This window comes from Mirounga angustirostris, unplaced genomic scaffold (assembly GCF_029215605.1).
Source record: "Mirounga angustirostris isolate CCGP_5_RB_7025 unplaced genomic scaffold, mMirAng1.0.hap1 SCAF_7, whole genome shotgun sequence".
Taxonomy (NCBI): Eukaryota; Metazoa; Chordata; class Mammalia; order Carnivora; family Phocidae; genus Mirounga; species Mirounga angustirostris.
In genome coordinates this window covers 47,905,772-47,919,799 of record NW_026991715.1, presented here as the reverse complement: position 1 = coordinate 47,919,799, position 14,028 = coordinate 47,905,772, and the positions used below count along the sequence as shown (strand labels likewise).

At 35.9% G+C, this 14,028-nt stretch overlaps 1 protein-coding gene across 10 annotated transcripts in view; it reads right to left on the bottom strand.

Moving 5' to 3' along the window:
- Window positions 1-14,028, bottom strand: part of IPO11 (importin 11) — a 208,025-nt gene that overhangs the window by 71,598 nt on the left and 122,399 nt on the right. For all 10 annotated transcript variants that reach the window (XR_010413081.1, XR_010413079.1, XR_010413082.1 and 7 more), the window contains 3 exons: window positions 10,606-10,701; window positions 9,603-9,716; window positions 3,039-3,160 (listed from right to left, as the gene is read on the bottom strand). Coding sequence is in view for 6 of the 10 variants with exons in the window: in XM_064596162.1 (XP_064452232.1) it covers window positions 3,039-3,160; window positions 9,603-9,716; window positions 10,606-10,701 (332 nt within the window). In the remaining 4 variants the exon portion in view is untranslated. The remainder of the gene's footprint in view (window positions 1-3,038; window positions 3,161-9,602; window positions 9,717-10,605; window positions 10,702-14,028) is intronic.

Below are 14,028 nucleotides of genomic sequence, written 5' to 3'. Positions count from 1 at the left end.
GCACAGTAACACAAGAACATGGTCATCGTCATCAGCAAGTCACCAGTGGCACTGGGATTTCAGAGTGGTTCTGAAGTCTAGAGTTTTTATCAAATTTCTGAACAAAACTAGAGGATTAGGGTAAAGGAGAGTTTAATAGTTTCTCAAATGGTCATTCTTTACAGCAGTGATTCTAAACTGGAGGTAAGAAGTTCTACTGGCATCCACAGGCCAGAGGGCAGAGGTGCTGCCAAGTATCCTACATGGTGCAAGATAGTTCTCCAAAACAAATAATCATCTGGGGGCATCTGGGTGGCTCAGGCAGGTAAGTGTCTGACTCCTGATATCGGCGAAGATGATCTCAGGGTCCTGAGATCGAGCCCCTTGTCGGGCTCCCTCCACACTGGGCATGGAGCCTGGTAAGATTCTCTCTCTCCCTCTGCTCCTCCCCCTGCCTCACCTCTAAAAAAAGAAAAACCAAAAAAGAGGCGCCTGGGTGGCTCAGTCGGTTGAGTGTCCAACTCTTAACTCCAGCTCAGGTCATGATCTCTGGGTCCTGGGATCAAACCCCACGTGGGGCTTCCTGCTCAGCAGGGAGTCTGCTTGAGGATTCTCTCCCTCTCTCCCCAATAAATCTTAAAAAAAAGAACAACCAAAACCCCAAATAATCATCTGGCCCAAAATATCACTAGTACTATAGTTGAGAAACCATGCTTTGGAATGGTGTATTTTTGCTTGAAAATCTGTTATAATAAAAGAAGAAAATAATATTTCCCAATTTAGATGATTAAAAAAATCACCATCAACATTATTCACTAGATCTGCTTTTTTTTCAGGCAAGGAAAATGTTACACTGCAATGTCTAAAAGAAATGCAGGAACAGAAAATTACTATTACATGGGAGATTAACCAGGTATTATTACTGGGGACGCAGAAAGGGGAAAATTTTCCCAAACTCCAAAAACTACGTAGTTTAAGTAGAGGAAAAGTAATAAAAGAAAACAATAAAACTGCTGACCTAAATTTCCACATTACCTTCCACTAGACAATGTGAATATAAATCTCCGTAAGTTCTATCATGGGCCAGTGACAATGTGGCAAACTTACACAGCAATTAAGTTTTTTGTTTGTTTTGCAGATCATTACATTTTCTGTATCTATCAATGTTTCTTTAGTCACTAATCCGACTATAAAGTTAAATAATTATTCTTTAAAATTCTATTACTACATTATTCAAGACTTTCTTGGTACCCTTAAAATGACATGAATTCATTAGTGCCCAAAAGATTTTCCAATACTTACTTCATTTTAAAAACAAGATCCGATCTTCCAATCACAACTATCTTCTCCCAACTTTGCAATCTGAAATCTTAATATTTAAGAGAACTCCAAGTCTTATTAAAGTTCTGCCCCTCAATTTAGACAGAATGACATGAGCCCCCCCCTCACTCCCGTCTATTCTTGACTTAAAGAAACATTGTATTTTCCTTAGAAGAGCCGACTATTTTGGCCACTTATATATAAAACGTATTTTTTGACCACAACACACTTATATAAAATTAAATATTAAAGCAAAACAGTTGTCTCATAAAAAATGTAAAACAAATATGCTTTAGATACAATTAGATATCCTTCTTCAACTAATGTGTGTCATTTCTAATTTACCCTCAGTAATTTCAGTACTTTACATTAAAGAAAATCCTAAGGTGCTTTTCTAACCTTAATATTTTTTTTCCATTCATTAATTTATTCCACAAATGTTTACATAGTGCTGGCTACTGCCAAAGACCACATTTTTTAACACTTCCATTTTAAAGGCCTGAATAATCTCAAGTCACTATTTATCCATGAAGAAAAGGAAACAACAATAAAATACAGGTAGCTAAAATTTGGTTTTCAAAAATTAATAAAATGCCACTCGATTTCACAGTTAGGAAAAATATATTGATCTTGTGCATGTCCACCTCAGAAAGGGCACCACCTGGTAGTTAAAAAAGAGCAAACCCTGGCATCCAGTTGCCCCAGGTCAAAATATGCCCTATGTCATGCCACATGCCACACACTAGGCAAGTTAGTTTACATTTTTAAGTTATTTCTTTGCTCTATAAAAAGAAAATAATCATGCCTATACCTCAGGACTATATTAAAAACTGAATGAGATATAAATGTCAAACATGTACCAAAATATAAAGACATACAGTACGTGCTCAGTAATCAGTATCTATTATTATGGTGTTAGGACAAAACAATTACCTATGTGTTTAATTCAAACTAATATATTAGAAATAATACCTACATTTTTAACAAGGATTTCTAAAGCTAACTGGATTTATTTCACTAATTTATCATTAGGATTGATGTGTTTGAAAGTTCCCTAAGACAAAATGATCTAGTTTATTCTTCTACAAAATCAAGTCTTAAGACCTGCTTTTACGCCTTTAAACTTAAAAGTACCAAAAAAAAAAAAAAAAAAAAAGCAGATAATGCAAAACTCCCAAAGACAGGGGTAAAAATAAAGAAAATAGATATTTGCATATAACGTCCAAAGTGAAGCATTTTGCATTTGCTTTATGGAAATGAGAATTTTAACAAAGTTTGTAAACTATAATAAAATGACTTCAATGATGTAACGAGAAAAAAGTACTTGCAAGTTTTTTTGGAGATAATCCAAAATAAAAAACTAATGAATTATGTAACATTCTTTTGAATTACTAGGAGGACACTTTTTATGAAGTGCTACTGACATATTATTACATATTCATCTTATATTTTAAAAGGACCTAAAATAAGTCTAGTAAAATCTGATTACAAAAAAATGAGAATTCAGACAAAAATTAAATTATTAAATGAATATGACCAAGTTGAACTGCAGTGCCTACCACCCCCATTCACATCTTTTTAGATCCAGACCAACACCCGCCCCAGCATTATCTACTAACAAAATGAGCACACATATACATAAAATACTGCCCAGCAACATGCAGCAATACCAATGGCCAAAAACGGTGATAATATTTTGATGCTTTAAAGAAACAAATTCTTAAAAAACATTTCCTCACCTATTATCAGATGGCAGAAGAGAAAGCAAAGCCAAAGCTGAAAGTTTTCTTCTTTCAGGCTGTGTAATGTTGTCCATGCGATCAACCCACATTTCAATCATATTTCCCAAAAGCTGGTCCATCTGAAAAAAGAGCAAGAGGCATCTCAAAATATATGAAATGCTATTTACTTGTGGATAAGTACTGTTAAAGTCTAGAGGCTCGTAAGGCATGGTTAAATTTCAATTCCAACAAACCACAAAATTGAAATACAAGAAATTGGGGCAAGCCTTGAGCTGGAAAGGAATAATTTGAGCAAAACCAGAAAATGACTCTAATTAATCTTGGGAGCCAGTTTATTCTGAGAGCTAGAGACTGTTCAAAACCAGTATACAGCCGATGAGTGATTTTAGTAATTTCATTTAATAAATCACCAATCCAATACATTCTTCCGGGTACACTAAAAAAGTACATGCATTTTTCAAAACTGTCAACTTGTACTTAGGTTACAGTTATTTCATTGGATGATTAGATAGTTAAATGTTAAGGTGTAATTTGCTGGACTGATTTGTTGCTACTTTCAGAGGAAAGGGCAGGTTACAACCTCAACGTACATAATTTCAAAAAAAAAAATAAGTCAGTTTCTAGGACATTATATACTATATTAAAAAAAAAATGAACATAAGGGGTGCCTGGGTGGCTCAGTCAGTTAAGTGTCTGCCTTCAGCTCAGGTCATGATCTCAGGGTCCTGAGACTGAGCCCCACATTGGGCTCCCTGCTTAGCGGGAAGTCTGCTTCTCCCTCCTCCTCTGCTTGCACACTCTCACTCACACTCTCTAATAAATAAATAAAATCTTTATAAAAAAAAGAAAAATAAATCAATCATAATACGGAAGTAGAAAGTGTGCTGGTTAATTGTACTTACCAACTTAGCTAGGCTAAGGTGTCCAGTTTTATGGTCAAATACTAGTCTAGATGTTGCTGTGAAAGCATTTTGTCGATATGATTAAATGTACCAAGAGCTGACTTTAAAGAAAAGAGATTACCCTAGGTAATGTGGGTTGGGCTTCAATCAGGTGAATTTTGCCTTATGACCAAAAATTAAGGTTTCCCAGAAAAGAAGAAATCCTGCCTCAAGACTGTAACACAGAAATCCCGTTTAAGTTTCCAGGCTTCGCGAAAAAATTAGAACTTGCCAGTCCCATAATAATTTGTGCCAATTCCTTAAAATCACTCCCTCCCTCCCCACCATTCTCGTATCTCTCCTATTCTCTTTCTTTCTCGTCTTTGTGTATAGGGGCATGTGATGTGTGTACATGCACACACACCCAATAGATTCTATTTTTTCTGGAGAACCTTGACTGATACACTCAGAATCTAGAAAGTAAAACACAACCAACTGTACTGATCATACGGACTGAAAGTCTATTGTGAATTTCAGGGTTTGCCTCATAAACACTTCTCCACTTACAGCACCTTTCAAAAAAAGCATTTAATATTAAAATCTCTACCTCATGGATTTTGGTAACTTAAAATCAATCTTAAGTTCCCACACTCTTCTACTTTTATGCCTCTACATATCTACATATTTTCCAAGAAATACTTCAACATTTTTTAAAAGTAATAAACAGTCAAGGACAGGTGCCTGGGTAGCTCAGCTGGTTAAGCACCCCACTCTTGATTTCTGCTCAGGTCATGATCTCAGGGTCATGGGATTGAGCTCCACAACAGGACGGGCTTCACACTCAGTGGGGAGTCTGCTTCTCTCCCTCTTCCTCTGCCCCTCGCCCTGCTCCCACATGCACTCTCTCTATATAAAATAAATAAGTCAGTCAATCTTAAAAAACAAACAGTCAAGGGAACACTAATTAGTTCAAGACAGTTATTTATATCTGAGCTCTGCAAACTGTGTGCTGCATCCTAAGATGCCACAATGAACTCACAGAATATTTACAATTACTCAGAGAAACAGAAATATTGGTCAGATACTGCAAAAAATGTTCCTTGTGATGACTTCCTATCTTTACAAAGTACTACCCAGAAATCCAGGTAAAACAAAAAGTGAAGGTGGAGGAGTCCAAACTGATTCTGAAGTCAAGAGAATCTGAGTGGTGCTCAATAGGCACATATATTCCATTAGTGAGTATTTGTAGATATTTAAGAATGAAATAAAGATATTCTTTCTTTAGACTTTTGTGTATTATTTTTCAATAACTACTAAGTTATTAGGACAAAAATACGTACTAAACTGTTTGGACCCAACCACTTAATAGAAGGAACTATTAGATATTTTTATTTCTTTTGGCCTATGAGCACTGTGAAAATATTACAAACACACTAAGGGAACCATGAAACACTACCATTCAGTAACTTCTGATATATACCACGAGTCTTCAATTCACATATAATTTGGAAACAAATGGTAGAGATGTTCTCCAGACTTACTGCAATTATTATCTAGTAAGCAAGATTTTAAAAACAAACCATTATCCATTATAAAAGCAAATATCAAGTTATCATTAAAATGTAATATATTCAACTAAAGCTACAATAACGTACCTGGTTAGAATAAAGATTCAACAGCATAGACAGGTATCTCTATTGTCTATTTTTATTTATAACTTATTTATTTCTTTCATTATAAAAATACTTAATAACATCACAGAACAGTGAATTTGTGGGGACTTTAATTAAACAAGCAATCAGAACACAGGGATCAGCAAGCCTTTTCTGTAAAGGGACAGTTAAGTAGATATTTAAGGCTTTGTGTGCCATATGTTCTCAGATGCAACTATTCAACTTCCAACACCAGTCATAAACAACATGTAAAAAATGGACACGGATGTGTCCCAGTACAAAACTTCGGATAACTTTCATGTATCAGGAAATCCTATTATTTTTTCAACCAATAAGAAACATAATAACCCTTCTTTATTCACAGACTTGAAAAAACAAGCAGTAGACTGGATCCGGCCCATAGGCCATACGTAGTCTGCTGACCCTGGGGAGCACATGAACAGAGCCAGAACAAGGATAAAACAAAAAAAGGTGTGTAAGGTACAAAATGTAAGGAGGTGCTCATTCTCAGCAACTCACTTGTCTCACCCAAACCTGGCCCTGATGATAAATACACAGTTCCCAATACCACAAGAACACCTAGAAAGACCTAACTAAAACTTGGGAGACTAAGGCAAAGTTACCCAGAGGAGTTGAGCTTTAAGGTAAAATAGAACAAGATGAGGAATCAAGTTAAAGAAGGTGAGAGATTGGTAGGGAGTGTTTGTGGGACAGGGAATGAAAAGCCTGTATGCAAGGCCTCTGGAGCAAGAGGAAGACAGGTGCTCTCAAGAAACTGAAAAATGTTCTGTGTGGTGAATGCCTGATCAATGAGCTCCAGAAGCGGCTAAAGGAGTCAAGAACCAGATTATAGTAGGTGTTTGTAGGCAAACCTACATTAGAGAGGTTAGACTTACTCCTCGATCTAAAAGAAATCTCAGAACTGAGGAGGTTTGCAACAAGGAAGTGATAAAACCCTATGTATATAATTAGAAAACTCAACATGGTTGCTCTGAAGTAAACGTTCAGTAAAGTCTGAAAATTCTAAACAGGACAAATGGAACAAATGTTTTGTACAAAGATAAACCAGTAATATTACCTAAATTACTCAGCTACATTTTTATTACATCTTTATAATTAAGTTATTTACCCTGGAAGCATATAGACATTATGAAAACAATCTTAGTACTGAAAATATGCATTTGCTGTACCCCCCTGAAAGCCCACTACAATGAAAGTAAAGAAATATAAAAAGCAAAGGAATAATCCCATAGGGTCTATAAAGAAGAGAAACTACACTGGGTAAAGATGGCAACAGTGTTTGGAAGATGGCAGGTGGACAAAAGAATGTTAAGTGACTGGGCAGAAGAGAAAAGCCTGAAACCAAGCTGCCTGCCAGGGGAATGACAATCTAAGATATGCAGCTTTGGTTCTCAGAACCCTGCAATCCCCAGACCACAAAGAAGGCAGACGTGAGGCACAGAGCTCCAAAACAGGAAAACTGACTGAGAATCTGTATAAGAACAACTAGAACCTTGTAGATCCCCTTTCCCACTCCCACATAAACTCAGATGATTTAAATGAAAATCTAGATCCTGAATGGTGAGACACCCTCATTGGAAAAGCCCTCTCCCCTACCCTGAGTTCCACAACAGTTGTTCATACCTGAAGAGAGGCTACCCCGCAGGATAAAAAGGGAAAAAAAGGGCCTACAAATACTTTGATTTTCTAGTAAATTTCCCTACAACAAACCATGATTCTTCAATACCCCAAGGCTCTAAGCTCTCAATTAGGTGATCAGTCTAAAAAGTTTTCATTATTCATTCAATATAAACAAGCAACTCTCAAACACTCCGAATAACAAATGCTTAGAGGACAAACCTTTCTAACGGTGACTGCTGCAATGAGTCCAGCTCCTCTCCCAAAGATAGAAAATCACTCTTAATTTAACTTGACTTACTCTACTATCTCATACTGTTTTCAAGTGTTGAAAAGAGAAATCTTTCTCCAACATCCCTGCTTCCTTCAAAGCTCTCTAGATTTACTGGAACTCATTTGCCTAGCCCTATTTAATTCTTGCATATATTTTTGATGTTCTTCAGAACTGTGCTCACAGTCAGAAGTAGCCATTTGAACCAGAATACTATTTTATTCACTTTCATCTCCCTCATCTCTACACTCAAATATGATGACTTGACATGTTTTGTCAAATTCTCTGAGGGAAAAAAAATGTCCTCTTCGTAATGAAAAATGAAAAAAGGTAAGAGGTGTTGTTCCATGAAAAGCCCGTGCTCTAAAGACAGGATCGGAAATAAGTCTGAACCAATGATAACAGCTCTTTCCTCAATCTTTCACACTGCCAATGGGTTCTAACAGTACCAGCAGTAGCCACGGTTCATTATTTCTCTTTAATATGAAATTAAGCCCAGTCGAGGCGGCCTATGCATGGTGCTGATGATTGTACATTATGAATATATTTAAAAGCACTGACCCATACACTTAAAAATTGTGGAGGGTAAATTTTATGTTTTATGTATTTTATCACACACACACAAAAAAAAAACCTGGAAAAAATGTAACATAGTAGATACCTTTTCTCTTCCCACAGCATACTGAACATATTTCTGACATAACACTCATACAATTATTGTGAAATTGCCCATTCAAGTACTCTTTTCCCTGAAGGTTACTCTAAGGTTGTCAAAACAAGTGTCTCCGGTGTATAGTGTAAAGTGCCTGTTCCAGGACGGACAGGAGGTAGCACAGTGTGGTCACTGAGTTATCAGGCTCCGAAGTTAGGTTGCCAGAGTATATAAAGCAACGCCATCATTTACTAGCTGTGTGAAATTGAGCAAGTCAGTAAATCTCTATAAGCCTCAGATTTCTCATATGTGAGATGGAAATTAAAATACTATTATCTCAATGGGTTGTTGTGAGAATTTAATACATGACATTTATATTGTTGTTAAATATACTGTTATTAAAATCACTCAACAAATTTTTTTTTAAAGATTTTTATTTTATTTATTTGACAGAGAGAGACACAGCGGGAGAGGGAACACAAGCAGGGGGAGTGGGAGAGGAAGAAGCAGGCTCCCGGCCGAGCAGAGAGCCCGATGTGGGGTTCAATCCCGCGACCCTGGGATCATGACCTGAGCCGAAGGCAGACGCCCAACAACTGAGCCACCCAGGTGCCCCTCAACAAATTTTGAACTCAACTGAATAAACCACTTAACTTTAACATTAGCCCATCGCAGTTAAATTTAATAAAGGTAATGAAAAACCTTACCTATCTATTCATCTAAACAAAGGCTAGGATTTCTAATTAGATTATATCAAAATCTAATTCTAAAAAAACTATGTACATTCTTATTCTAGATTTCCTTAAAGTGGAAACAGTTTTGTTTCACAAACCAAAAGATTTTACAAATTGCCTCCATTCTAAAGACATCAAATACTTTCAACTTTCCACATCTTACAAATCTTAAAAGATTAAGGACTTAATACATAAAAACCATATTTTAATATAATGTATATAGTCTCAAGTAACATCTCACTCAAGAACCTATCCTATACTTACCCTGGTGGTTGGTTTTAGTTATAGTATTTTTTTAAATAAGCCTTTGCTGAGAAAGTCACTTCCCATAATAATTATGATGGAAACTCATCACATGACACTAAGAACAAGCTCAATAAAGGAATGGAACAAAGATTGTAAATAATTATATGTAAAGTATTTGTTTCCTTTTAAGTGTGAGTAAACAAAAAATTGCAACCATAAACGAAACAAAATTCCATCCTACAATTAAGCAGAATAAAACTGGCTATTATGAAAGAGAACAAATGTAAATTTCAATTGCCATTCAGAGATTCTTTTTTCTTTCTTCTTCAAAATCATGGGTAAAATGTAAGTTATTAAAGTTTTAAAATACAAAATTTTAAATACAAGAGTTTTAAATTATTTACCCCAATTATTTTCAATCCTTATTTGAAAAGACTTTCTTCAATTTAAGTAAATTGATTCTTACCTCCTGATTAAATTTATGTGCCATCTCATTAAGAAGTGAAGAAAAAAAACTAGTGTTTTGTAGCAGGACTCGACCCATAACTCCAAGGTATGTTGACATCACGACAGGATACCTCTGTACAATCAAAATACAGCACACATAAAATTATATCAAGGTGTGAGTATAAACATGACTATGAACAATCATAGACATGATAACAGTCAACAGGGATATAAAATAATATTCTCCGGGGCGCCTGGGTGGCTCAGTCGGTTAAGTGGCTGCCTTCGGCTCAGGTCATGATCCCAGGGTCCTGGGATCGAGACCCGCATCGGGCTCCCTGCTCATCGGAGAGCCTGCTTCTCCTTCTCCCTCTGCCTGCCGCTCTGCCTGCTTGTGCTCTCTGTCAACTAAATAAATAAAATCTTTAAAAATAAATAAATAAATAAATAAAAATAAAATAATATTCTCCTTCAAAATCACTTTAGGATATACTGCCAATATTACCTGAGTTATAAGTAACTTTCTAAATATATGTCATACAAGGTAATATACATATAATGTGGATTTTAAAGACAGAGGAACACAGAAAGAATATTTACAAACGGCTTATTTATTTATATTACTGTAAATACTCGTACAATACATGGTTACGTGGATTCACTTAAAGAGACTGACTTAGAAAATAACCGGTATTTTTCATATATTCAATATGTACTACAACCAGCACTATTCTTTCCCATTACTCTGCTTCCAATCTTTCTGAATGAATATACATGCATGTAAGTGAGAGATTATTAAAAAAAAAAAAAAAAAGAAGAAGCTATAGTTTCCGGAGAAAGAAAAGGCCAAGCTATATAACTACCCTGAAAATTACTTAATTTACTTCAAAACAACCCAATAATAAGAAAAGCTTTTAATATCTAACAACAAAGAAGAAATAATTTTCCAATGAAGAAGGAAAATAATTAAAAGTAGAACCCTAGAGTCCATTACTATCCTTAGAAGCTTAAGGAAATCTTACCTCTCCTTCTATAATACCTCTGAAAACACAGGGTAGAATCGGTTGAAACATTTGTGCACCTAATACCGGGTTCACTTTAAGGGCATTTTCCACAACCTAAAAACCAGAAAGAATCATTGGTAACACTAAATAATCCAAGTCACTGCTTCATGTAAAACATAGGTAAAGAAAACAATGTATTAAATATCACACACTAAATCTCAGAATACACACAAACACATGAAGTAGTCAATATTCTGGCATTAGATACACTTTTACAAGACAATCCATTAAAAATGGATTTGATATAAAATTTGATATGAAGTGTATAATACATACAGCTATACATCTCACATAGAATTATAATTAATCACATCCTAATAACAGGTACCATGTTGTCATTATTACATTTGCATTTTAAAGAAATAACCCTTACAAAATGGTACACTAGAGTCAGCAAAAGGCATTTCAAAAGTGTTGGCTTTTTGGGGGGCGCCTGGGTGGCTCAGATGGTTAAGTGTCTGCCTTCAGCTCAGGTCATGATCCCGGGGTCCTGTGATCGAGTTCCGCGTTGGGCTCCCTGCTCCTTGGGGAGCCTGCTTCTCCCTCTGCCTCTCTCTCTCTCTCGCTCGCTCGCTCTCTGTCTCTCATGAATAAATAAATAAAACCTTAAAAAAGAAAGTGGTTTTTTTTTGTAATAAGCGGAACAGTACGGTAGTGGCACAACAACAGACACAAAGATCAGTGGAACAGAATAGAGAGTCCAGAAATAAACCCACGATTCTATGGTCCATTAATCAACAAAGGAGGAGAGAATATGCAATGGGAAAAAGACAGTCTCTTCAACAAATGGTGTTTGTAAAACTCAATAGCTACATGCAAAAGAATGAAACCGGATCCCTTTCTTACACCATACACAAAACACCCTCAAAATGGATTAAAGACCTAAATGTGATTCCCCAAACCATAAAATTCCTAGAAGATGACGCAGACAATAATCTCTTAGACATCAGCTGCAGAAACATTTTTCGAGATATGTCTCCTTTGGGCGAGGGAAACAAAAGCAAAATTCAACTATTGGAACTACATGAAAATAAAAAGCTTTTGCACAGCAAAGGAAACCATCAACAACAACAAAAATACAATCCAACTAATGGAAGAAGATATTTGCAAATAATGTATCTGACAAGGGGTTAATATCTAAAATACATAAAGAACTTACACAACTCAACACAAAAATCAAAATCAAAACAGAACAACAATAACAAATAATCCTTTAAAAATGAGCAAATGACATCAATACATATTTTTCCAAAGAAGACAAACATATATCCAACAGACACATGAAAAGATGCTCAACATCACGCATCATCAGGGAAATACAAACTGAAGTCATAATGAGATATCCTCTCACATCCATCAGAATGGTTAAAATCAACACAAGAAACAAGTATTGGCAAGGATGTGGAGAAAAAGGAATCCTCGTGCACTGTCAATAGGAAAACAAGCTGGTGCAACCACTGTGGAAACCAGTATAGAGGGTCCTCAAAAGCTTAAAAATACAAGTACCATAAGATCCAGTAATCCCATTACTGGCTATTTACCCAAAGAAAATGAAAATATTAATTCAAAAAGATATGTGCACCCTTATATTTATTGCAGCATTATTTACAATAGCCAAGTTATGGAAGCAACCCAAGTCTCTACCTATAGATGAAAAGATAAAGAACATGTGGTACACACACACACACACACACACACAAATAGATTACTCAGCCATAAGAAAGAATGAAATCTTGCCATTTGCAACAACATAGACGGATCTAAAGGGTATAATGCCAAATGACATAAGTCAGAGAAAGACAAATAACATATGATTTCACTCATGTGTGGAATTTAAGAAAAAAAACAAATAAAGAAAAAAAGAGACAAACCAAGGCACAGACTCTTAAAAACAGAGAACTGGTGGTTACCAGAAGGGAGGGAGGTGGGAGGTGGGAGGTGGTGTGACATAGGTGAAAGGGATTTTTTTTTTTTTAAACATTTTATTTATTCATTTGAGACAGAGAGAGAGAGAGAGAGAGAACATGAGCACAGGAGAGGCAGAGGGAGAGGGAGAGGGAGAGGGAGAAGCAGGCTCCCTGCCGAGCTAGGAGCCAGACATGGGGCTTGATTCCAGAACCCTGGGATCCTGACCCAAGCCAAAGGCAGACACTTAATCATCTGAGCCACTTATTGTGTTGAGAACTGAGCATGTACAGAACTGTTGAATCATTATATTGTACACCCAGAACTAATAGTATACTGTGTGTTAATTATTAAAAAAAAAAAAAGGGATGGCTTTTAATTAGAGAAAAGGTAAGTTAGAAAAAATATACTCACTATCCAAAAATCAATCTACCTGTTAAGTTTATCAATAAATTAGACAAAAAACAGCTTGTTGCATATATATTGAGAAATAATCTTATTTTATTTATAATATAATTATATAGGTTATCAATCATGAGCTGATTGTCACAGGTGAAAATTCTGAAGGATAAGTGAGAGTGCTTCCCTTTGTAATAACAATGACGGCATGAAATTCAAGCACAGTGAGATTTTTTTGTTTATTTTTGTTTTATTTTTTTAGGAAGATAAGGCAGTAGTCAGGATGCAGCAATGAGGACCAAGAAGGAATCTTCCATGCTTCTAGCCCCACTGTTAAGAGGGAAGGAATGAAAACAGACACCATATGAGAGGGTTATGAGCAAGTACTAATCTCAAGGTAGAGCCAAGCTGCCTTTAAAACTTGTAGCAATGTTTCTCCAGGGTGATTATTGACATTCTGAGTCGGACAAGGATTTATTGTTCAGGACTACTCCATGCATTGAGGGGCTTTTAGCATCTCTGGTCTCTGTTCATTATGTGCCAAGAGCATGCTCCAAACATGATCACCATCAAATACACCTCCGTGCATTTTGAAACATTCTCAAGGTAAGCAAATAGTACCCATGGATGACAGCATTCTCTAATTTTGAGCAAGAGGTAAAGGGAATGTCTAAAGAAAAGTTAAAAAATACAAGAACTTTTACAGTGGGCCAAGTATTATGCTATCTACTAAAAGATAAGAGGATAAAAAGTTATCACAGATTCTGATTAAAAGCAACAGGAAACGAAGTTCAGAAAATAATTAAATCTGACCTCAATAAAGCTTATTAAAAAAACACATTTGGAATAAAGATGGAAAAGATGTAGTAGGTAAGCTAGTAAACTGAATCTCAGAAGTTCATGTCATCACAAAGTCTCTATTTTAGGTATGAATGGAAAATAAAGCCATCTGCTGAAGGCTAGACGCATATTTAACTTCATTCCCTCCTGATACCCTACTATAATTACAGTATAAGGATTTTAAAGGGAAGGGGAATCATTAAAAGGACCAAGGGATGAGAGATGAATACTGGAAGG